The sequence below is a fragment of the Balaenoptera acutorostrata genome, chromosome 1 (genome assembly GCF_949987535.1).
Source record: "Balaenoptera acutorostrata chromosome 1, mBalAcu1.1, whole genome shotgun sequence".
Lineage (NCBI taxonomy): Eukaryota > Metazoa > Chordata > Mammalia > Artiodactyla > Balaenopteridae > Balaenoptera > Balaenoptera acutorostrata.
This window is the reverse complement of record NC_080064.1, coordinates 96,870,472-96,895,599: the sequence shown is the minus strand read 5'-3', so window position 1 is coordinate 96,895,599 and position 25,128 is coordinate 96,870,472. Positions and strand designations below refer to the sequence as shown.

The following is a 25,128-nucleotide window of genomic DNA, read 5'->3' as shown; positions in this document are numbered from 1 at the left end:
ACCAACCAATAGAAGGCAGGTATAGGAGGGCGGGCTGAAGGGGTTGCGAGCGCACGCGCAGTTGGTAACGGAGACTTGGCTGTGTGGCGGTGTGGGTGAGTTGGGTGCAGGTGGACTCGTCTTGGCCCTCAGAATCCCCGAGTGGCCGCTGCCGCTTGCTCCTGCCCTTACCATGTTTCTCACCCGGTCTGAGTACGACAGGTCTGTGTGGCTGGGGGAAATGGGGTGGGAGTTACGGGTCGGCGGGCCCGGGGCCCGGTCTGGGCCTGGGTTCTGCCGTGTCATGGGGGCGCCCCAGGATCCCGAGTCTGGCCCGTCCCGGGGATCTCTCGCCTTCCCCAGCCGCCCGCTGTGATTCCCCAAGCTAGAGTTGCGCCTGTCGGCCACATTTGTCCTACCGCTGAGTCACTGCTGGGTCCTAAGTCGGTGCGGAAGCGTGAAGCTCCGCTTTGTGCTTTGGGAAAGAAGGCTGGTGCGCCGGGACTCCGACCTTTACCCTGGGAAAGGCCAGGAGTCACCCCCTCTCCCCTTCGTCTGTTTGTGCTGAGAGTGACTGCCTTTTTAAAAATGTAAACGTGTGCCTGGAAGAAAAAGCAATTAGAGATCACTTAATGGGTTTGATCATTTCAGCTCCCTTTTCCTTGTAGGACGACAACCTCGTTTTCCGTTTCTTAGCTGTGGGAATAGAGCAGCCATTCCTTTGATTGAGATGTAATGGGACGTGCTGTGATGTATAGTTTCTGCAGAAGAGCGAAGGAAGGCTCAGCTTTGCCCAGATATAGTGTATGGAGTCTGATTTTATGGGAACTGGAATTTAGAGTGTTCTCAAGAGTTTTGTCATCATGCTGATTCAAATAGACCTAGGCTTTTCTGACTTTTTAAACAGTTTAAAGCAAGTTACTTTAAATGTGTGTTGAAGACCAGATCTGTTTTTGAAATCAAAGCTGTGAGACTGTTGTATTTGTATAAAACAAAAAATCTTCTAGAGCTTGGAAATGTTAAGTAATATTAAATTGTACATACTTATGCTGTAGGCATTTTTACTTTCAGTTTCTGTTTTGATCAGTTACGTTTCACATAGATATTGTTTTTTTTTAATTTTAAAGCCAGGAACGGCAGATGTTTTCTTTGTACTAGATGGCTTGAGAAGCTGCATTTCTTGTCAAGTATATGTTGAACCTGTCAAAAGTTTTATCAGTTAGAACTACCACTTTAAGAAAAAAAATCCTTTTACTGACTCATAGAAGATGTATGTGAAGTTTTAAAACTGACTCCTTAAAAAAAAAGAAAAGAAAAAACTGACTCTTTTTCCTACTGTCCTATAAAATGACTTTGTTAGTCAATATTTAGCTTCCAGAGCATTGAAGAGAATCATCTTTGTGTGATATAATTTTGAGTAAGGGGTGTGTATGATGGAAATTGTTATTCTTATCAGAAAGCCTTTATTAAGGTTTTTGTGATCATTTACTTAACATGTTTATTAACAGCTTTGTGTGATATAATTTTGAGTAAGGGGTGTGTATGATGGAAATTGTTACTATCAGAAAGCCTTTATTAAGGTTTTTGTGATCATTTACTTAACATGTTTATTAACTGCTTTGTGTTACTCATTTTTGTATCTTCCTAAAGAATGCCTAAAACAGTCCTTTTTTATTCACTTAGCTAAGGTACTTGAATGCTTGTCATACGGCAGTGAACAATATCATGATCCTTTTTCTCATATGGGAGACTGTCTTTTAAAGAACTATTTACAAAAGTAGCTACAGTATAATTCAGAAATGTGTTCATGTCATTAGAGAAGCTCAAATCAACACTATGGGAGTTTGATGAGAGAGATTGCATTCAATATTAGGGTATTATGGAAAACTTCAAAAGGAGCTGATATTTAAACTGAGCCTTAGAGACTTCCCTGGTGGTTCAGTGGCTAAGACTCCACGCTCCGAATGCAGGGACCCCGGGTTCGATCCCTGGTCAGGGAACTAGATCTCACATGCATGCCCGCAACTAAGAGCCCGCACTCGGCAATGAAGATCCCACTTGCTGCAAATAAGACCCAGCGCAGCCTAAGTAAATAAATAAATAAATTTAAAGAAACATAAATAAACTGAGTCTTAGATGTAAGGTTTTAATAAATATGGAGAGTGAGAGTGAATAGTTTTGAGGCAGAGAATATAGGATGAACAAAAGAAGGGCAGTGGGAAAGCATACATAGTTCGTGTTTGCAAAAATTCTAGTCTGCTGGCACATATGATACACATATGGGAATGGGGGGGAGATCTGGGAAAACACTATGGTGCTAGATACTGGATGGTTTTTAATATGAGGTTGAGGAGTTTGGGTCTCACTTTGTAGGCATCTGTGTGGCATAAATTATCATTTTAAGAAGTTACATAATCATAATTGTGTTGTATAGAGATTAATTGACTGGATTAGAGGAAAGAGAATCAATACCAGTTAGGAGGCTATTAAAATACTTAGGTGAAAGGTAATGAGGGCATTGAGAATGGAAGGGAGTGTTGAGTTACTGTGTGGGGCGGGGGGTGGGGGGCCTGGGGGGGCCTGATTTGAATTGATATGACTTGGCATATGGTTAATTATGGGAAAAGGGGAGGAGTGAGTCAGATCATTCAGAACTTTATAGTTTGGGGAACTGGGAGATGCGAGGTGTTTTAAAGTAAAAATGAAGTAGGAGTGGCAGGAGATGTAGCTGATTTTGCAAGGATGACTGGATTTAAGAAGATATTTCAGACTGGAAAATGTCAAGTGTTTGGTACTAATGGGATATCCAAATGGAAATGCTCAGGAGGCTTTCAGATTAATCAGGAAAGAGGTCAAACTGGTAATAGAGATTTGGAAGTAGTTAGTGCTTGACATAAATGAAATAACCCGGAGAAAGTTTGAAAACAGGGCCAAGAGCAGAGCCCACATTAGGGAAGACTTAGCAATACCTCAACAGGATGAAATTCCTGAATTAGGGTGAAAATACTGTATTCGTATTCACATAGTACTTTACACTTTACAAAGTGCTTTCATAATCTGCGCAATTCAATACCGATTGTATTATGACAGAGGCAGGATAGTTTTGTTTTGTTTTGTTTTGTTTTTGAGTGAATTAAAGTTAGTAAGTGGCAGAACTAGAATTTAATCCCAGGTCTTCTGCCCTCGGACTTTCCTCTCAGTGAATTTTAAAAGCTGTTTCTTAGAGTCCTAAATTTCCTTTTAAATGACATTAGGGATAGTACCTCTGGGGAAAATGGGAGGCTGGAATGGTGAGATTCTCTTTTGACTCCTGATAGTTGAAAGCTTGGTCTTAGATTGCCTAAATTCTCATTCCAGTTCTGCCTCTTATATGCTGAGTGACTTTGGGCAAATTACTCAACCTCTTTGCGTCTCAACTTCCTCATCTGTAAAACAGTATCTGCTTTAGAATACTGCTTCATGGGATTGTTTTGAGAATTAAGTGTGTTGTCATTTAAAGGTTTATAACAGTGCCAGGCATATAGTACATATTCAGTAAATGTCAACTTGTATTATTATCTGTTTTATATTTGAGATATATATATATATATGTAAAATACTTCTTTTAAAAAAAAGAGTTTTTGATAAAACAAATTTGAAAACACTGCTCTATATCATCTTACATGTTATAAACTCCAGACTCCATAAACCAAGGAGCACAACTATTTTCATTCATTTGTTCAAATATTCTTAAAGTGTCCATTGTGTGCTGAAAGCTTTTATAGCTAAGACCATGTTGCCTCTTCTCCAAAGGGATTTCTAACAGATGAGCAAGGAAAGGTTGGGAATTGTTTAAGGGAGAAGAGCAGTCTGGCATGTATAATGTATTGAGTGAATTAACTAGGTTAGGCTTTAGGAACTACAACAGATCTCAGTCTGTTGTTCAGATAACAATACTAATTCATACAAATAAATAGAGAAATGTCCCTGTGGCTGATTTTACTAAAAAGTAAGATAGTAACATCAAATTCATGTAATGGGAAGAGGATAAGGATAAATGCACATTTTCTTAGGAATTGCCTGATAGTTTGGGGGCATGAATTTACCAAAGGGATTCCAAATTGATTCAGGATTGAGGCAGAAAGTCACCTGCTTTCATTTAATCAGTTTGAAGATATTATGGGAGTGGGGCAGAGGTGTTCTATGTATAGGTTCCATTCTCTTGAAAAACTGTTAATGTACTGAAAAATAGCTACAGATTGTTGTGGGTAAGGGAGCATAAAGATAGTATGCACATCTTGTAGCCATCTGAGCTAGATGTCAAGGAACTTGACTTTAGTGTCTCTATGCTTATTTTTTTCTGACAATTTTAATACCTTTTTTTTTTTTTTGAATTATAGGGGTGTGAATACTTTTTCTCCTGAAGGAAGATTATTTCAAGTGGAATATGCCATTGAGGCTATCAAGGTATAGTATAAGTGGGGTAGTTTTTGAAATTTCATGGCAACTTAGTACTTTGCTGGCAGAACATTTGGAGTAAATGTGTTTTAGCTGTTCCTTTAGAAAATGTTCTTTATCTCCCTTTAATCAACCACAGTTAACCTTCTTTTTAATTTTTTTTTTTTTGAAGTATAGTTGATTTACAGTGTTGGGCACAATTAACCATTTGTATAACAATTTCAATCCCATTCCTAACAACTACTTTGGAACTTTTTAATCAAATAACTGCTTCTTAGTTATGTAAGTAGCTTTTTCTTAGTGGGGTTGGAAGGACATGTTTGTGTATATAATCTTCTTGGCTATAAAGAAAGGGGTATAAAATTCCTGAGTTAGCACCTGGGAGATATTTTATCATCTTGAACAAATCATTTAACTGATCACCTGTATTCTTGTTGGTAAATTTGTCAATTTGTACTAGACATTTTTGGGTCTGAATAAGAGATGTGTCCTGTAATCTAACAACAAAATCGAATAGTTCAAACCAGTATTCAAAAAATTAGTTAGAAAGTAAGCTATTTATACTTAAAGTTAGTTATGTGGGATCTTCTGTTTGTTGGATTATGGATAATCTAAATTCTGCTTTAGATCTAAATTAGGTTGTTTAGGATAAGGTCCAGGCATCAGTATTTTTAGGGACTACCTCAGTGATTCTTAGTGTCTAGCAAGGGTTGAGAATCACTGATCTAGTCAAACTCTTCACTCTGTTTCAATCACCTCTACATCCCCAAACAGCTTCTGTTTTTATAGATCTAGTGATAGAATATTTTCTCACTAGATAGCTCATTCTGTTTGGAAATAGTTCATAATGGTTTAGAAATTTATCCTTATATTGAATTGAAAGTCTAGCTTCCTGAAGTTTCCTTCAGTTGGCCCTAGTTTTGCCCTTGAACCATACAGGGTGTTTAAACCTCTTCCATAAGACAATTCCTCACATATTTGAAGAGAACTGTTGTGTTTCCCTCTAAGTTACCTATTCTAGAAAGAGTATATTGGGGGAAATAGTTATATGAGAATCTGGAAAGGGCAAAGAAGATTCTTAATTGAAGACATAGAAGTGAAGGTGGAAGCATTGTAGTAGATAGTGGGCAGAAAACGATGGGCCAGCTACAAAAAGTGCCTATTTTCTATGTCTAATCATGTGTGCCCTATATTTAAACCATATGTTACTGTGAAGTCTGAGATTATCACAATTGCAAGCTGTAGCATTTATTTTGAGCCTCAGCTAAGATAATAGTTCTATCCAGATGTGCAAGCCAAGAGTAATTCTCTGGTTTTTTGATTCCCCTTAAGTCCCTTAGTGCTAGTAATTTCCACATTGCTTAGAGATAACGAGATGGTATCTGATCTCTGTAGCCCTAGTTTGAGCTAGGATGGAGTAGTGCCATTAATGTATGCTGCTTAACCTGTGTAAAAATTCATACTTTTGGGCGTTGAAACAACCTTGTTGTTGTCTTGGCAAGTTAGCCAATGTGAAAGCAATTTGATAACTATAAGGATTTAGTAGTATGAAAGGAGCTGGAGAAATGACTAAAAATAGCCGACAAATAGAAATTATCACGTAGAAGTGCTGTATGGATGGCATGGGTGAGAGATAGCCAGCTGAGGTGGGGGCAAAGTGACTTTTAGAGTAGGTTTGGGGGAAGAAATGGAAATCTGTGACAGTGTCAAAATTATTGTATTATTCTGAGCATCTGGACATTGGTTACTATGCTAGTGAATTATATTAAATAAGTAATACATAGTCAGTTCAAATGTTCCCTTTCTTCCCTTCTCCGTCTCCCTAGTCCCAACCCTGGGTGGAGGTGGAGTTTAGTCAGAATTGTAATATTGAAGTGTCTGGGGATAAATGTAATGTATAATAGAAAATTATCTTGATTTCGATATATTTTGTAAAATAGCCTGTCTCAAAATATTGACCCTTTTTTGGAGTAGAAGCATAGAAATCTATTTTTTAATTAATTAATTGATTGATTGATTGATTTTTGACTGCATTGGGTGTTCATTGCTGCGCGCGGGCTTTCCCTACTTGCGGCGAGCGGGGGCTACTCTTCGTTGCGGTGCTCAGGCTCTAGGTGCACGGGTTTCAGTAGTTGTGGCACGTGGGCTCAGTAGTTGTGGCTCGCGGGCTCTAGAGCGCAGGCTCAGTAGTTGTGGCACACGGGCTTAGTTGCTCCGCAGCATGTGGGATCTTCCCGGACCAGGGCTCAAACCCGTGTCCCCTGCACTGACAGGCGGATTCTTAACCACTGCGCCTCCAGGGAAGTCCTAGAAAGCTATTTAAGTTGGAGGCCAAATTGAACAAGTTGAAAATTTTTCCTTGTGCTATGAGAACTTCCTCCACAAAATAATTATAGGGACTATTGACATTTTAGAACGGATAATTCTTTGTTGTGGGGGACAGGCCTGTGCATTGTAGGCTGTTTAGCAGCATCCCTGGCCTCTATCCATTAGATGTCAGTAGCACTCACTCCTCCAGTTGTGACAGCCAGACATGTCTCCAGACTTTGTCAATTGTCCCCTAGGGGGTAAAATGGCTCCCGGTTGAGAATAACTCTGCTAGATAAAATTTTAAGGTAGGTACAGGGACTTCCCTGGTGGCGCAGTGGTTAAGAATCCGCCTGCCAATGCAGGGGACACGGGTTTGAGCCCTGGTCCGGGAAGATCCCACATGCCGCAGAGCAACTAAGCCCGCGAGCCACAACTACTGAGCCTGCACTCTAGAGCATGTGAGCCACAAGTACTGAAGCCCACATGCCACAACTACTGAAGCCCATGCACCTAGAGCCCATGCTCCACAACAAGAGAAGCCACCGCAATGAGAAGCCCATGCACTGCAACGAAGAGTAGCCCCCGTTCGTTGCAACTAGAGAAAGCCCGCGCACAGCAATGAAGACCCAATGCAGCTAAAAATAAATAAATAAATAAATAAAATTTTTTTAAAAGTAGGTATGAATTCTGTTCTGCTCTGTTCAGTTGGAGATTCAAGATCAATACACTATACATAAAACAATTAGAGGACAACTAAGTGCCAAATTAAATTCTCTGACAATGGTTCTGACTTTTTTATTTTACAGTTGACCCTTGAACAGGGCAAGGGTTAAGGACACCGACCCTCCAAGCAGTCTAAAATTGCCCTGTAATCTATTGATATAGTTGGCCCTCCATATCTGTGGTTCCTCATTCACCCATTCAACCAACCACAGATCAGTACTGTTGTATTTACTACTGAAAAAAAAAAATCCACATGTAAGTGGACCTGCGCAGTTCAAACTTGTATTTTTCAAGGGTCAACTGTATTTTTAAGGCATACGTGCATGTAGTTTTAGCCAGAAGGTAAAATAGTTTTATAAACCTTGTAACAAAAGCAGAAATCCCTGAGCCTGCCCCTCTTTATCTTCAGCTTCTCAGATGCAACATTTTAAAGTCTTTTAACTAATTTTCTTGGCATTTACTTCCATATCTCTAAGATAGGAACACAGACTTACATTTTTTTCACCTAGGTATTATCCACAGACTTTTCATTATGAAGGATGAAGATTTCTGCCCCCAGTGACACACAGATATACAGTTTCCTACTGGGGTAGAGATAGGGCAACCCTCTCAATGTATATCATATCTATCATAATTTTGTTAGATCATTAGTCAACATTTCTATTGGTAAGACTACGTAAATGCTTTTCATACCTGAGCTGGTTTTCTGTTTCTGCACAATATGGTTTTCCTGGGAGTTTATAATTCTCTTTAAAAAATTTGCCTAATTTGTATGTAAATATCAATAATTCATCCCCAGGGTCTCTCCAAGTTATGTATATCCTCTCAAAACACTCAGGCACATTAAGTATCCTGTAAAAGATTCTTAAAGAAATCTTTGAGCTTTTGACCAGCTCTAATCTGGACTGGTTCTCTGGGCCTGCTGCACAGCTGTATACTTAGCATCTTCTATCATCATCATCCTAGGAACTCTCTTTAACTCCCTCTTGCGTTAGATCACAAGTCATTTTCTTTTTTTTTAATTTTATTTATTTATTTATTTATTTATTTATGGCTGTGTTGGGTCTTTGTTTCTGTGCCAGAGCTTTCTCTAGTCGCGTTAAGTGGGGGCCACTCTTCATCGCGGTGCGCAGGCCTCTCACCATCGCAGCCTCTCTTGTTGCGGAGCACAGGCTTCAGACGCACAGGCTCAGTAATTGTGGCTCACGGGCCTAGTTGCTCTGCAGCATGTGGGATCTTCCCAGAGCAGGGCTCGAACCCGTGTCCCCTGCATTGGCAGGCAGATTCTCAACCACTGCGCCACCAGGGAAGCCCCATTTTCTTTTTTGATGTATTCCTTCAATTTGGTAGAACCCGTTCTCCAATGATTTCGTAAGAAACTATTTTTAATTTCCAAACATTTTTGTTTTTTTCCTTTTTCTTATTAGTGTCCTGTTCTTGTTTTATGGATGAAATACCTTTTTCAAGGACTAAAAAAAATTTTTTTCGCCAGATTTCTTTTTCCCCTTGAACAAGCTAGATTCTTTAGAGATATATATTTTTAAACTGCAGATCTTGACCCATTAGTGGGCACTGAATCAATTTAGTAGGTCATGGGAGCATTTCTTTTTTATGTAGACTGGAGCAGTAGGTCTCAGAATGCCTTGCTCATAGTATTGGTGAGTGTTTTCTTTTCTTCATGAAACTTTGTTTCTATTATATTTATTTCTTTGTATCTGTTTGTGTATTTTGGTCATGATATAAAGTATATTTCTTAATGTAGATTTGGGTCAGAAAATTTGAAAACTACTGCTCTAGAGAAAACTGCCTCTTCTCATTTCATGCCTGGAAGGTGTTTCTGCCTGCTCTCTTCTGAGAGCTGAGCAGGGAAAGAAGGCTGGGGTTCTTAACATTAAACTTGTCAATTTTTACTTAATTCCCCTGTTTTCCTGTAGTACTCTGCCTTCGATGGTGGCATCCCCCAGTCTAGAGATCCTCTGTTTTACTCTCTCCAGAGTCTTCTACAGGAGTGGGAGTGGGGGCCATCATCTAGCTTTATAACGTAGGGCAAAAGATCTGGAAATCTGTCTCTTAAGCAAACGTTGAACTAATTTTATAATTTTTAGCTGTTACGTTTCTATTTCCAGAGGTCCTTGTTGCCACCATTCCCTTTTTGGGGGGTCCTATGATAGAAATCAGGTTGTTTCTTGACTTTCTTTACTGCTGGGTTAGGATTTGGATTTCTCGGGTTTGCTAAGTAAGTAATCACTAACCCATCTTCTTTCTTTAAAATATTGTGTCTGTGTCTTTGTCCATTCTCTTTGTCCTAGTGGATTTATCCAGTCCCCGCTTAAGCCTTTTAATCTACTGTTCTCAGGCTTGGAGAAGGAGTAGAGCTAATGTATGTATTCAGTCTACACCTTTACTTAGAAGTAAGAGCACTCATTTTTACATAAAATTCTTTGACATTTTATCTCCTGTAGTTATGCATGTACCATTAAGAAAATAAATATACAGTGAAAAGCAGGTATATATATTTAATAACACTTCTAAATAAAGTCACAACTTTACACATTTGAAAAATAATACATATATGTATGAGACATGATCATTCAGTCTGCATGCATTTTAAGCATGTTATGCACAATGATTTATGAAATTCTTTGGAATACTTTGCAATAACAGACTCCAGGAATCTGATGCTCACACTGATAGTCATTGCTTTGTAGAACTAAGTAAATATAGTCATTTACTGTAAGTAAATATAGTGATTATTTACAGGAGAGAGCACGTATAGTCATGGAAGGCTTTATGAATGATGGGTGGAATTTGGATAGGCAAAGGGAGGAGCGTATTCCAGGTGTGACGGCATGGGCAGAAGTGCAAGGGTAGCGGATAATATGGCATGAGAAAATGGATTTGGCTATACCTGAGGGATTTTGCTGGAGAATGATAAATAATAAAGTTGGAAGTGTAAAGTAGGATTAGGTTTTGAGGACTCTGGAAGCTTACTTGGATTTTATGTTACAGGCAGTATAGAGAGATATTAGTTCTTTAGAGAAGGAGAAGTATAATGAAAATAGCATTTTATTGTATCAGTCAGGCCAAAACATGAAAGATACATTGGGAGAGAGAGATTAAAGATAGGGAGACTAAGTAGGAGGCTGTTGAAGTAATCTTGGCATATAAAAAAATAGCTAACATTTGTTGCTTGTTTATTATGTGCAAGTTACCATTTTAAGCATTTTATGTATGTGTGTTTACCCCTCTTGATGTGTAGGTATTGTTATTATTATCCCCCTTTTGTAGATAAGGAAACTGAGACAAAGAGGGGTGGGTAACTAGGATGGTGGCATGGAGATGGAGAGATGAAATCAAGCTATATGGTAGACTGCTAGTGACCTTGAAAGATATTTTTATGTTGTTGGTGGTGTTTCTTTTCTTTTCTTTTTTCTTTCTTTTTCTTTTTTTTAAGTAAATTACTTTTCTGGAGGTCACATAGATTTGAGGGATATCACCTTTTGGTAGCAGAGGTAAAAAGATACCAAGTCCAGAAAAAACATTAAAGTTGTATTACTTCTTGCCCACTATGTTTAGAACTTTAGAATCTGCCCCTCTCCAAAAAACTGGCATTAGAGTTGATCATTTTCCGGACATTTTCAAGACCTTATTGAACTTCCCCTTTAGAAGCACAAAATTCTGTAAATCGGTGCTCTTGCCATTGACAGGAATAGTACATTATTAGGGTGCTCCTTATTTTCTCTGTGTACTAGATATGGCTGATTGAAGCTTCTATCATGTGAAGATATACAGAGAGATTCCTGGTGAGTATGTGAGACTGTTCTTTGACTTCTATATGATAACCATAACCTGTTTCTCTTTAGCTTGGTTCTACAGCCATTGGGATCCAGACATCAGAGGGTGTGTGCCTAGCTGTGGAGAAGAGAATTACCTCTCCACTCATGGAGCCCAGCAGCATTGAGAAAATTGTAGAGATTGATGCTCACATAGGTAAGGAGTAGGAGAAGGCTGTTCTGTAGGATCTTGCCTGGGTTAATCAGTCTTCTTTGATGTTTCAAGAGAGGTTCATTAGGTGAACATCTTATCCCTTGTTAGTTATCATTTTCCAGGTAGTAGGCCATTGTGCATAATATAGGTAGTAGAAAGCAGTTATAGGATTCACCTACTCCCAGATGTTCCTTTCTCCCTCAAATTTATACTTGGCAAATGTGATGGTTATTGAAATGTGTGAAGGTTGAATCATAGGCCAGCTCCCTATGATGGCTGGGTCTTCATTGATGCATAACATTAGGAGCCCACCTGGAGCAGAGGATTGTGTGGGAAGGTAGGGGTGTCCACTAAGGAAAGAGAAATTCTTAAAGATCTTCAGAGTGGCTAAGGTGCAGCAAGTATAAGGATGATAGACTTTGACCCAGATCAGTACTCTTCCTCTGTTTTCAGATTTATCATTTCAATCTATCTCCCCTTGCCTTCCCTTCCTCCCTTTTTTGGGTCTCTGTTAAATTCCCCTGCCGTGGCTTCTGGCATCATTGTAGCATGATGAGTAGTTCTACTTATTTATAGCATGGCATTTTAGTTGACTGCCCACATTTACTTAACCTATCTAGTCATCTAATTACTGAAACATTGGTAAAATAATCAATTGCTTGAAGGCGTCAGAATCAAATGCTATAGTGACGCAGGGAGCTTAACATTATCTCTTTCATAGATATAGAAACTGAGATTTAATCTTTTAAGATTAGAACATTGTATCTACTTTATCTGAAGCCATCTACCTTTTGGAGGTAGGTCAGTGTCACTTCATTCAACAAATTGAGAACCTCTTATGTGCCAGACTTTGTGCTAGACACGAGAGGCGCACAAAGGAATGAGACATAGTCCGCTTGTGTTCCAGGAGCATACAGTTTAATCACAGAAGTAGATATGTAAATAAGTCAATGCAGTTAAGTGAAGTAGGTATTAAGAAAGGCTGTAGTGTATGCTTAGTAGGGGTACAACGGAGGAAACAATTAGTTTTCCCTGGGGCCAGTGGTAGTAAGGCTTTTAGAAAAGGATTCCATAAAGGTGATGCTTGAGCTGAACTGAATTCTAAAAGATAAGGAAGTGTTTACCAAGTGAATAAATGTCTGAGTGTAGCAGGGGAGAGCTTTCTGGTTGGAGGGAATAGAAAAGAGCAAAGCTGTGGTGGTGTAAAATATAAAATAACCCTGGCACACGCAGTTTGGCATGACTGGCAGGTGGAATGTGGCAAGAAACGAGTCTGGGATCAAACAGTGGAAGTCCTGTTTACCACACTAAAGAGCTTGAACTTGATCCTTTTGCATTAATGGCCAAGGTTTTAAGCACTGAGGAAATATGATCAGATTAGGATTTGAGAAAGACCATTCTGATAGTAGTGTTGAAGGTAGAGTGAAGGGGACTGAGACTGGAGGCAGGGAGACCAGGTCTGAAATTTTTTTAATAGTCCAAATAAAGAGATGATGAAGGCTTAACCAAGGTAGTGGCCAGAAAATGGAGAGGTGAGGACTAATGCCAGACAGGCTAATCAGACAGCGATTGATAGAATTTGGGATTCAGTTGGTTGTGAGGGCCAGGGAAAAAGATGGAACCTAGAAGGGAAATGAGTCTGTGGTCTATCCAAGTAGATATATTAAGGGAGTCATTTGGCTTTATAGGTCTGAAATGTGGGAGTGAGACCCAGGCTGGAAATTTAAATTTGAGTCATGACGTGTAAAGTCACAGCCATAATCTTGGCATCTTGGGCCATCACTCATATAACTAGTTTGTGTTTGGTCAGGAAGTGAAAAGACTTGATTTTCTTCTAGGGTCTTCCATTGTAGCTCATAGTGAGATAGTTATTTTTTTCCCTTGTTTCTCCTATTGGACTGTTAGTGCTTGCTTAGTTTGAAAGTGCATCACGGGCTACAAAAGAGTGCTGAAGGAATGCTTGAGGATGTAACGTGTGGAAATTCATGTTTGATTAGCTGCTCTTCTCTGTCTCCTACCTTAATAGCTGGACTTTTCTGTCATTATGAATGGTTTTTATTTGTTAGTGATATAATTATACTTGTGTTCAGGGCAGATGATTTCCCATCTAATCTCTTAGGTATATTGCTATGGGATTGCTGAATGGCTGTCATGGTTTCACTGCAGAATTTCAGTATTTCCTGAGTGGATGAAAGAGTTCTACAAGGATTTGGCTACCGGGTCACTGTTGCTTTTACATTGCAGGTTGTGCCATGAGTGGGCTAATTGCTGATGCTAAGACTTTAATTGATAAAGCCAGAGTGGAGACACAGGTAAAATTAGCATCATCTCTCCTTTTTACCATGATGCTTGTGTTCCTTGTTTAGTGATGATATAACTGCCTGGGCTGTACTGCAGGTATCTGTGTTAATATCAGATGTAGCTCTTGGGAGTGATTTTGGGTAGAATCCCTAGTTACAACTTTCTGAGGCTTGGAGTCTAGCCATCCAACCATTGCAGCTTTAAGGAAGCCCTGGTAAATAGTGCTGACAGTCTCTTGCTTCTTTTTGACTTGCCTTATATAAAGCAAGCATTGCACTGCATTCTGTTCCCCAATTGACTTTCTGTGGGAGCACCATAGCAAGAGGTAGAAATAGCTAAAGGAATTCTCACCCCAACTGCCTTTGCAGCTAGGCTTGCAAATGACAGCTCTCCTGTAGTGAGTAATGATATGTACCAGGTGATAAATGCTGGTTAGGAATACTGATTTTTTTTTTTTTTTAACTGAGCTCCTGCTGCCTGCAGAGTAGTAGATAGGTAGGAAAAAAATATCTGATTGGTAAACATTTTTTTGGTGCTTATTTGCAGGTTTGCTGTCAGTACTTATGTAAGAATAAGTCATTTAATTTAAACTCCAACAGAATGATAAGATAGGGCCTTTGAGGGAAAGCGGCACTCAGCTATTAGCTTTCACTTTGTGAAAAGACTAGATTTGGTGCTCTGAAGGGTTAACTCTGTTTTTCAAGGGAGCAATCCTCTCCCTTGAAAAGTCGTCATTGCTTAGAGTCCTTTTGGTGTAACTTTATTTCCAGAGCTATTTCTCTTCCTCTCATGCAGTCCCGAGCATTTGAGTTTAGTGTTAAGGAAAACACACCAGAGCTTGAGCATTCAGTTTTTAACCACAGTCAAAGGGATGTGTGTAGTGAGATGGTGGGCTACTTTTAATGCCATTCTTACGAAAGGTAGACCATGCTTTGCTCTTCTTTTAGAACCACTGGTTCACCTACAATGAGACCATGACAGTGGAGAGTGTGACTCAGGCTGTGTCAAATCTGGCTCTACAGTTTGGAGAGGAAGATGCAGATCCAGGTGCCATGGTGAGTTTGATGCTTGTGCCAAGCTTTCTTGCTGTCCTGTGGAACTGAAGACATTTGTCCTCGGAACATGTCTTTACCATCTCTTCTCGCCCCCCTACTTTGTAGCTATTTATCTTTATACCTCCTGCTTTTTGGTTCTAGTCTCGTCCCTTTGGAGTAGCACTGTTATTTGGAGGAGTTGATGAAAAAGGACCCCAGCTGTAAGTACCATTTGGCCATTTTTTTCCTGCTTCCTTTTTGGGAGAATTATTTACATTTGGGATGGGACTGGTGGTTTAAATCAAGTGAGAAGATTATTGTAGAGTTGTAAAGATGAAGGGCTTCTAATTCTATAAAGTTCATTGATTCTATGCTGCTTACACAAAAACAAATTTGGGGATTTTATGAAGAACTCCTCTATTGGAACCAGTGCTATTTGTAGAAAGAAATTAGAAGTAACTTTGTTGCTGTAGTCAAAATGTGTTTTAGAGCCTTGCTTTGGAATATTGATTTGATCCCTATCCTCAAATAGTATTTAGACAGGCATACATAAGTGTCATATTTATATATGCTGTATATATAAAGTATTCTTATACATACTTCTCTTCTAAATCCCTGAGGAAATTATTATTAGTTTTCTTAAACACTTTTTTTTTTTCCCTTGAAGTGGGTTGCTTAAATAATAGTTTATTTTTACTCTTTTTTTCTGTATAATTTTGTGCAGTCTTTCAAAATCTTTTCATCTTTCAGTATAATGGCTTTTTTTTTAAAGGATATTTACATTTTTTTTTCGTTTATTCCCAGACTTTAGGCTGTATAAGTTTCTGGCCAAGCAGCTTTGATTATTAATAAACATAGCTTTCCCACCAGTTATTGAAGACTTAAAAAAATTTCTTTAAAGTATTACCATTAGGTCCAATAGGCATGATTAATTATCATGCTGAATTAAGAATTGTTTTTTGGTGTCTGTAAGAAACTGATTGTTGGCTACTATCTTTAAAAAATGACAGGATCATTTAAATCTTTACTTCTGTTTCCTGAATGCTTTTTCTTTGATGGCATATCTTTTTTTTTTTTTTTTTCACACACACACACTGTATTTTATTTTTACAAGAGATAAATAGACTGACACCAAGCATTGTAAATGGATGACCACAACAAAAGCAATAATGATTGCAATTACCAAACATGAAACACACTCATACTATGTCATAATATTGACATTCAGTCCAGTAATCCTCCACTGTAACAGATCCTTTACTTTGCAGTGAAAATTGATTTGTATATTCTTTGCCTCTGAGTCCTTGTGGGATTTTTTTTTTTAATTCAAACAGAAAGTCACAAAAATTATAATCATCCTCATCAGTTCACTCAGTCCCATGTAATTAATTTTTTTTTTCATCTTGATCTTTTGTTAGCACTTTTATGAGTTCATCAGTTTTTCATTAGAGTTCTGAAAATGCTTATTCATTCAGTTCAGCAGTACAGTTACCAGAAACCTGTACTTGTCAGAGTCTTTTCTATGAATTCCTTGAAGATGAAACCCTTTTATAGGAACATATTTGCAAAAGCATCAGAGTACACCCAGAACTGTGTAAATGACAAAGGACTTAAAAATGACCACAATTAAAGATTTGATGAAAGTTCATAATAGTGCAATTAACAAAGAAATTTAGTTATTTCTGAGATATACATTTTAAAGTAATAACTAGAATTATGACTTATAACATTATACCAGAACATATAAGATTTTTAGAAATTTCACGTAATGTCTGAAACATTTATATTAACATATTTCCATACAAATAACCCAATGAAAGTTTAGTATTAGTTGTTTTCTTTGTTTTTTATACTGCAGGTTCTTATTAGTCATCAATTTTATACACATCAGTGTATACATGTCAATCCCAATCGCCCAATTCAGCACACCACCATCCCCACCCCACCACAGTTTTCCCCCCTTGGTGACCGTATGTCTGTTCTCTACATCTGTGTCTCAACTTCTGCCCTGCAAACCGGCTCATCTGTACCATTTCTCTAGTTTCCACATACATGCGTTAATATACGATATTTGTTTTTCTCTTTTTGACTTACTTCACTCTGTATGACAGTCACTAGATCCATCCACGTCTCAACAAATGACTCAATTTCATTCCTTTTTATGGCTGAGTAATATTCCATTGTATATATGTACCACAACTTCTTTATCCTGGTTTCTCCAGCCATAGAACATCTTTTGGGTCTGTGCCTCAGTATTTCCTGGCTGCAGGGCCAAGCATTTATATTTTTTAGTGAGACATTTGTTACATAAAATGCCACCCTTCTTAAGCATTTTAATCCTCTTCTTTTTGGTGGTTTTGCAGGTTTCATATGGACCCATCTGGAACCTTTGTACAGTGTGATGCTCGAGCAATTGGCTCTGCTTCAGAGGGTGCCCAGAGCTCCTTGCAAGAAGTTTACCACAAGGTAATCAAGCATTCTCACGACTTCTATTATCTTTTTTTTAAATCAGGGTATAATTTACATACAATAAAATGTACAGACCTAAGAGTTCAGTTCTATGAGTTTTGACAATTGTATACACCCTTGTAACCAGCACTTAAAACAAAATATAGGGACTTCCCTGGTGGTTCAGCGGTTAAGACTCCATGGTCCCAATGCAGGGGGCCCCGGTTTGAGCCGTAGTCAGGGAACTAGATCCCACAGGCCACAGCTAAAAGATCCCGCCCGCATGCCACAACTAAGACCCGGCACGGCCAAATAAATAAATAAATAAGTAATTTAAAATAGATGCATATATATATAGCACACTTCCATCACCCTGCCCCAGAATGCTTGCCTCCTCTCCGTTCAGTCTCTTCCCCCCTTTTAGGCACATTTACCATTGTAGATTAGTTTTGTCTGGTTTTTTTATGAATAGAATCATAGTTTGTATTTTCATGTCTGCCTTTTTTTGTTCAACATACTGTTTTTGAGATATGTTCGTATTTTTGCACATTTCAATAGTTTCTTTTTATTGATGAGTGGTATACCATGGTATAGATGTACCACAATTTGTTTATCCTTTATCTTCATAGCTTTACTTAGCAGTTTATATTTCCTAGTCTGGCTCTCCAAGCAAGTGGGCATTTGGTACTTTTTATCTTTGTGTGATGGGAAGACTTGGTTTGGGGTAACTCATTGTAGTGGCTGAAGGCTGCCCTACTTGTCATTCAGGTGGTTCATACAGGGATGCCTGCTTACATCAACCTCTCCTAGTATTGCTTTTACGTGTGCAGGAAATCAGGTACAAAATGGAGTAAGAAAAGAGCAGATTTTCTAAACCATTGGGCTACCTTCTAGATCATTTGGGAATTATTATTCACAGGATATCATCAATATTATCTTGCTTCTACATTAAAAGACAATAACTAGAGAAGTGTAACTCTTTCCTCTTCAAAGATCACTTACCATATTACAGTTGGTAACTTTGTTCTGGTTCAAAATAAGACTTTTTTTTTCTCTGAATAAAGGTACTCTACTTATTTACCATTTACCTGAATTCTGGAGATACTTATAATGCACTGTACTTATTGAGATGTTTGATTTATTGATATTTGCTAAATCATTTCTTCAGGGAGATATAGGGGAAATCTTTGAAGGAAGGAGGGATTATGTGCAATTAATGGCTACTCTTCTTACCCTCTTTGTTTCAAGTCTATGACACTGAAAGAAGCTATCAAATCTTCACTCATAATCCTCAAACAAGTAATGGAGGAGAAGCTGAATGCAACTAACATAGAGGTATTTTTCTGTTTTATTCAGATATCATAGCTCTCATTGCTGAAGATCAAGCTAGTAACATTTTTGTATGCTCAGTTCTTAAGAAGTTATTATCCTGTGAATAAGCAACTTTAGTAATGTGGTAATGGCAGAAGCCAGAATTTGGTGAGTTAAAGAATAAAAGGGAGTGATGAAGTGCAAAACAAGAATATGCTGCCTTCTCAAGAAGTAATTAATGTCAGCAGCAGGCAGCATTAAAGAAAAAGATTTTTGTCTTTTTAAGGATGGGGAAAGACTTGAAAATACTTTTATAGTCTGAGAAGCAAGTAGTGGATAGAAAAATGTTAAAAGAATTAAAAGTGGAAGTTAGATAATGATGGAAGAGTTCTAGAAGAGAGAAGGCATGGTACAAATGAAAGAGTTGGTTTTGAAAAGTAGAATTGATTCAGCATTATACTGAATACCCATTATATGCCAGGTACTATGTAGATGCCAGGGATACAGACACAGAAAATCCAGTTCCCATTAAGTAGTATAGAGGACATACAGATAATAACAGCTTGGGTTGATACTTCTGTAATAGCAATATGAATGGATTGACACAGGAACATATAACTTATACTGGGGCATTAGGAAAGCTTACTGGAAGAGGTGAAGTTTGGAGAAGGGAAGAGAATGGTATTCCAGGAAGAGGGAACAGGACATGTAAAATAACACTGTGCGTAAAAGGGAACTTTGAGGGATTTATCTGAATGCTGGAGTGTGAGATGTATATAAGATAGGGAGATGACACTGGAGAGACGTGGACCAGATTCTGTATGCCCTTATATAGGATCCTAAGAGTAGACAGGAGGATGGGAGGCAATGATGAGTAAAGTTAAGGCAGGTTTGGAGGTGAATTGGGAGAGAGGTGTTATATTTCCCTGGTGATTGTTAGATCATCTGCCGAGGGTGGGTGAATGCAACAGTGAAATTAAGAAGAATGGGAAATATTTGGAAAAGTCATTATGGATAGGGAAAAGGGAAGACAGGGATGAGTAAAAGGATTGCTGGGTCACATTAAAATATGCTAGCTGAAGCTGAAATCACAAAACAAGTTGTTGTAAAAAGTCAGGATAGTGGTTACCCTTGGAGGCATGGTATGTATGTATATTATATTTTAATTAAAAAATTTTTAAAGGCCAACTGAGGCTGGAATCACAAATCAGTAATTAAACCAATCAGCACTTACCAGGATACTTTTCAGCTATACTCAGCATAGATTGAGAAAATGTATATTTGGATAAATCTCTGGCAGAGGATTGACTGGTTATGGGCAGAAGAATGGAGAGAGTACTGGAGAGTATTGTTTGTCAATCTGTCACCAGCAGAGCCTGGTTCCGTAGGCTGCAGTGAAAGGGGCAAAATTGGGCGCCAGAACAATGGGCTGGCCTAAAGGTGGGAAGGTCCGAGAAGAGTTGGAGAGAGGTTGGGGCTGCGGGAGGGGTGTTTGGCTTGCTTCTTCAGCAGTCATGGAGAGAGGGGGTTATGGAATGGAAATGGAAAACTTACTTCATAAATAGTTGTTTTTTCACCTTCTCAGCAAAGATTTGAAAATGCTTCCCCTTCGTGCCAGTCTCTGAGATGATGAGGCACAAAAAATGCAACGATAGCCCATATTGACCCTTAGGAGGGATTTTGTCAGTTCCTTTTGTGCTTTGTTTTCTGTGGTACTGAATGAGATAGGGTCTTGGCATTTCCACTAAGACTATCTCCTTGCTACCTCAGAGTAATTCACATGTAGCTCTTTTTTTTTTTTTTTTTAATTAATTAATTAATTAATTTATGGCTGTGTTGGGTCTTCGTTTCTGTGCGAGGGCTTTCTCTAGTTGCGGCAAGTGGGGGCCACTCTTCATCGCGGTGCGCAGGCCTCCCACTGCCGCGGCCTCTCCTATTGCGGAGCACAGGCTCCAGACGCGCAGGCTCAGTAGTTGTGGCTCACGGGCCCAGCTGCTCCGTGGCATGTGGGATCTTCCCAGACCAGGGCTCGAACCTGTGTCCCCTGCATTGGCAGGTGGACTCTCAACCACTGCGCCACCAGGGAAGCCCACATGTAGCTCTTTTGATTTCACAGGGAAGGTTCTAAGGCCTGCCTGGTTCAACTAAAACTTCAAAGATATTTTTTAGCTCATTCAGTTTCAGTGCAACTACAGTGTTGCTTTGAAGAGAGCATCAGGTGTGTTTCTCATCCATGCTCTATCATTAATCCCTGACTAGAGTTTTCTTCACTTTAAAATGGGGGCACTTCCACTTTTCCAAGCTCTAACTCATGGTTTCCAAACCTGGCTGTCCATCAGTCTTTGGCTGTCCATCAGAAATCTGTATTTTTGAAATCTCCTTGGGTGACTTTGATGGTCAGTCTAAGAAGGTCAGGCATTTGGGAGCCACTGCTCTAGAGCCCGTCCTCCTCTATCTCTTTGAGGTCCCTGCTCCGCCAGTTGTCCCTTGCGTCACCAGCCTCTCCTCAACAGCCACTTCCCCTCAAAAAGGGAAAACTTCCAAGTTGCATCTTCCTTTAGAGAAACAAAAAAACAAAACCCACCCTTGTCAACCCCTCTCTCTACCTAGTATCCTTTTTTTAAAAGATCAACTTCGTTGAGGCATAATGTACATACTGTAGTGTGCGCCTGTTTTAAGTTTACAGTTCAGTGAATTTTGACAAAGGTATAACCCTTGTATCCGCAACCACAAGATACAGAATGTTTCTGTCGTCCCCAAAAGTTCCCTCATGCCCCTTTTTAGTCGCTTCCTTCCCACTGATCTGCTTTTTGTCACTATAGATTTGTTTTGCATGTTCTAGAATTTCTTATAAATGGATCTTACAGTGTGTATTCTTTTTGTGTCTCACTTCTTTCACTTAATAATTTTGAAATTCAGGAGTTTGTTACATTTTATTGCTATTCCATTCATCGTCTTTTTTAACCTTTAATTGCTAGACAATGAATCTGTATTCATTGTCTTCACTGCCTCGCTTCTCATTTATTTCTCAATCACTGCCATTGGTTTCTGTTATTATTTCCCTGAGACTGCCCCTTGCTAAGATAACTCCTCTTTATCAGATTTCATGGTCATTTTTAAGACTTCTTACATGACCTTTTCTGAAGCACACACCTCAAATTTTTGACAGTTGTAAAACTAAACTCATCATTTTTCCTGAAAACCATTTCCTCTTCCCTTATTTCTAATTCTGGTTGATGACACCTTCAGTGAACCTGTCATTCACAGCAGAAACCTGGAAGACTCTGACCTCCCTTTGCCTTCACCGAATTGTGTCTTTGCCTCCTTAAATAACTCTCATATCAGTGCCTCTTCTTCATGCCTACTCCCAGGGCCTTCTCTTGTTCAGGCCCTCATTTTTCTCCTGCCTTGTATGTTTTGAGATTTCCTAGCTAGTCTTCCTGCCTGTAGCCTTGTCCTCCTCCTTTTCATTCCATTTCCCCTGCCATTGTGCTACTGAAGTGGATTTTCTAAATTGCATATCTAAGCTCAATTGTCCTCCACTTTTAAAAAGTCTTTTCTGACTCTTAACTGTCTGCAAGATAAATTCCAAACTTCTTTTCATGTCACAGTAATTCACTACTTCTTAAGGCATATGTTTAACCTGTTAGGTACCTTGCTAATTTTACATGCAATTATCTTTTAATCCTCACAATAGTCTTATGAGATAGGTATTCCTACTTCCATTTTACAGAGGAGGAAACTGAGGCTTTGAGAAGGTAAGACCTTGACCAAAGTAACAGCATTGGTAAATGGTGGGGTCAAGGTTTGAAACCAGGTCTGATTTGGGGTCCTGTACTTTCTACCACTTTAATACACTATCTCTATGAGCTCTGAACTCCTGCTACCTCTCCATTTCATCTCATCACATATGCAACCTCTGCTCTAGTCATTCAGAATTACTTTCAGTTTTGCAAATACATCATCTTGCTTCGTGCATTTATGCATTTGCATATTCAGTCTGCCCTCTGCTCCTTGACTGACCCATTCTTGTAATGCTTTAAGACACAACTCAAAGATTGCTTCTCCTTGAAACCTTCCTGGACTCCCCCCTAGATTACTCCTTTGTGCCTTTATGTATGCTTGGCTCTGTTGTAACACTTACCTGACATTAAAAGCATTTGGCGTCTAGCACTCTTAGTAAATAAGACAGACTTTCTTCATCTTTGAATCTCTTTGCTTTGTACAACTGTAACTAGTACACAGGTGCTTAGCAATTAATTACTGATCAAATCAATAAAAGAAAATATCTGTTTTACCTGCCTCACAGAGGTTTTTTGAAAGTAAAGTGAGGACTTCCCTGGTGGCGCAGTGGTTAAGAATCCGCCTGCCAATGCAGGGGACATGGGCTAGATCCCTGGTCCAGGAAGGTCCCGCATGCCACGGAGCAACTAAGCCCGTGCGCCACAACTACTGAGCCTGTGCTCTAGAGCCCGCAAGCCACAACTACTGAGCCTGAGTGCCACAACTACTGAAGCCCATGCGCCTAGAGCCCGTGCTCCGCAACAAGAGATGCCACCGCAATGAGAAGCCCGCTCACCGCAACGAAGAGTAGCCCCCGCTCACCGCAACTAGAGAAAGCCCGCGCGCAGCAAGGAAGACCCAACACAGCCAAAAAAATAATAATAAATAAATAAATAAATGTATTTTTTAAAAAAGAAAGTAAAATGAGATAAATAGAAAAGTAGCTTTCATATTCATTATGTAAGTAAATGCAAGGGGTTATTTTTACTCATCTAGTGATGGGTACCTTCCTGAAGGCAGTATTTGGTTTAAGTCCTGTTAGTATTGATTTGCAGCCTGGTTCTGTAGGACTGGTCTAATTCAGAGTTGCCCAGTTTCTGGTTTTTAGCCCCTGTAATGGTTTGGGAGGACTAGCTTGTGAGCCATGGGTGACTTGACAAAAAACTCTGTAGGCTATCACTCTTCTCTGGTTTATTGACTTTGTATCTCTCTGTCCTCATGTCCTTAAGAAAAGCATTTATATATTTTAATTTCCTTGGAATAGAACTCATGGTCTATATGGACATCACTAAATTATTTAACATATATTTTACAAATATGTTTGGGACTCTTCTGATATTTCGTATAATTGGATAGATCTTTTAGGAGAATCTAGTGGAGACTGCAGGCTTTGAGAGAACATTTTTTTTAGTCTGCCCCCAGACAAGATCTTCAGGTGTTTTAAGATGTGCAGTAGTAGTCTTCTTCTAAATTTTACCTGTAGTTGAGGCAGAGAATAATAAACATCATGTAACTGGGCTATGCTAATTTTGGCAGTTTTCAAATTACACTAAATATCAGTAGTGAATATTACTCAAAAAATGCCCTACTATGTTTAATTTTAAAGTTAAAAAAAGATAATATAAGGAAATGACATTTCAAACAAATTAAACACAAAAGCTAAAGGCAAAAGTGAAGTGGCACCTATTCCTCAGTATTACCCTAAAACACGGGACTATGTTGTCAGCAGAGATGATGGAAAACACGGTGGTTTGGCTAAATTTGAAACTAACCATCTTCTGACCCTAGTCTTTTATTGCTCAAATACATTATAATCTGGACTGCTGGTTATTACTAATATCTTTAGTTGCAACTGATTTCCTATGGTCAGTGTTAATGGGATCTTTTCATGGCCAGTCCTTTTAAAAAAACAAAACAAATGTTTTTCTTGTTAAGTTACCATATGGGCAGTTTTAGAGAAAATAATACCCAACAATAATAGTTAATTATGTGGTGCTTATTACAGTGTTCTAGACACTGTTCTAAGCACTTTACATGGATTGACACATTTAATCCTCACAACTACCCTATGAGTTAGGTGCTTTTATCCCCATTTTACTGATGGAAATTGAGGCGCAGAGTGGGCAAGTATACCAAGGTCACATACACAAGCTCGACTTACAAGTGTGTGAATATGCTTTTAATATATTTCTAAAGGAGTCTTTAACAGAAAAAACTACTGACCCCAATTTGCTGCTTCTTTTGTGATCCTTGTTGAAGTAACCTCAAGAAGTGACAGTGATGCCAGGCATTTGGTTAACTATTATGTGGTGGGTTAACCTCAAAATAGAAAATTTGGTCAAGAAGATTTTTATTTTGGAGTCAGACAGCTATTTTAGGAACCTGCTGCTGGAAAGGATATCCCTGGGACAGCAGATCCCTTAGTTCCTAATGAACAGCTGCATCACCAACAACTTCTCCTGACTGTGCTGGGGCTATAAGCAGGGTGATCGAGCCGAGCTTACTAACCCTTCTCTGTTTTCTTTCTAGCTAGCCACAGTGCAGCCTGGCCAGAATTTCCACATGTTCACAAAGGAAGAACTTGAAGAGGTTATCAAGGACATTTAAGGAAGCTTGATCCTTAGAATTTCTTGGGGACAGTTTCAGTTCTCCTAGTTGCCCGTAACTTTTATTTCCAGCCCAATTCCTTGGAAAATCTCCAGTGTATGTGCATTTTTTTATGATGTCTGTACATAAAGGCAGTTCTGAAATAAAGAAAAATTTTGAATATTTGTTAATAGACTATTCTCTTCTAATGCAGTCTTGTGTATAAAAT

The 25,128-nt window shown here is 38.9% G+C and overlaps 1 protein-coding gene across 2 annotated transcripts; it reads left to right on the top strand.

The window, feature by feature from the left end:
• Nucleotides 1-51: 51 nt before the first annotated feature.
• Nucleotides 52-25,094, top strand: PSMA5 (proteasome 20S subunit alpha 5). 2 transcript variants are annotated; one of them, XM_007169465.3, is made up of 9 exons: nucleotides 52-201; nucleotides 4,359-4,425; nucleotides 11,313-11,439; nucleotides 13,681-13,748; nucleotides 14,685-14,792; nucleotides 14,934-14,992; nucleotides 17,135-17,237; nucleotides 18,468-18,554; nucleotides 24,843-25,094. In XM_007169465.3, exons 1-9 carry the CDS (start codon nucleotides 173-175, stop codon nucleotides 24,918-24,920), a joined length of 726 nt encoding a protein of 241 aa, XP_007169527.1. In that variant the 5' UTR covers nucleotides 52-172; the 3' UTR covers nucleotides 24,921-25,094. The 2 variants fall into 2 exon arrangements, with proteins under 2 accessions (XP_007169527.1, XP_057384997.1); XM_057529014.1 differs by lacking the exon at nucleotides 18,468-18,554.
• Nucleotides 25,095-25,128: the final 34 nt, after the last annotated feature.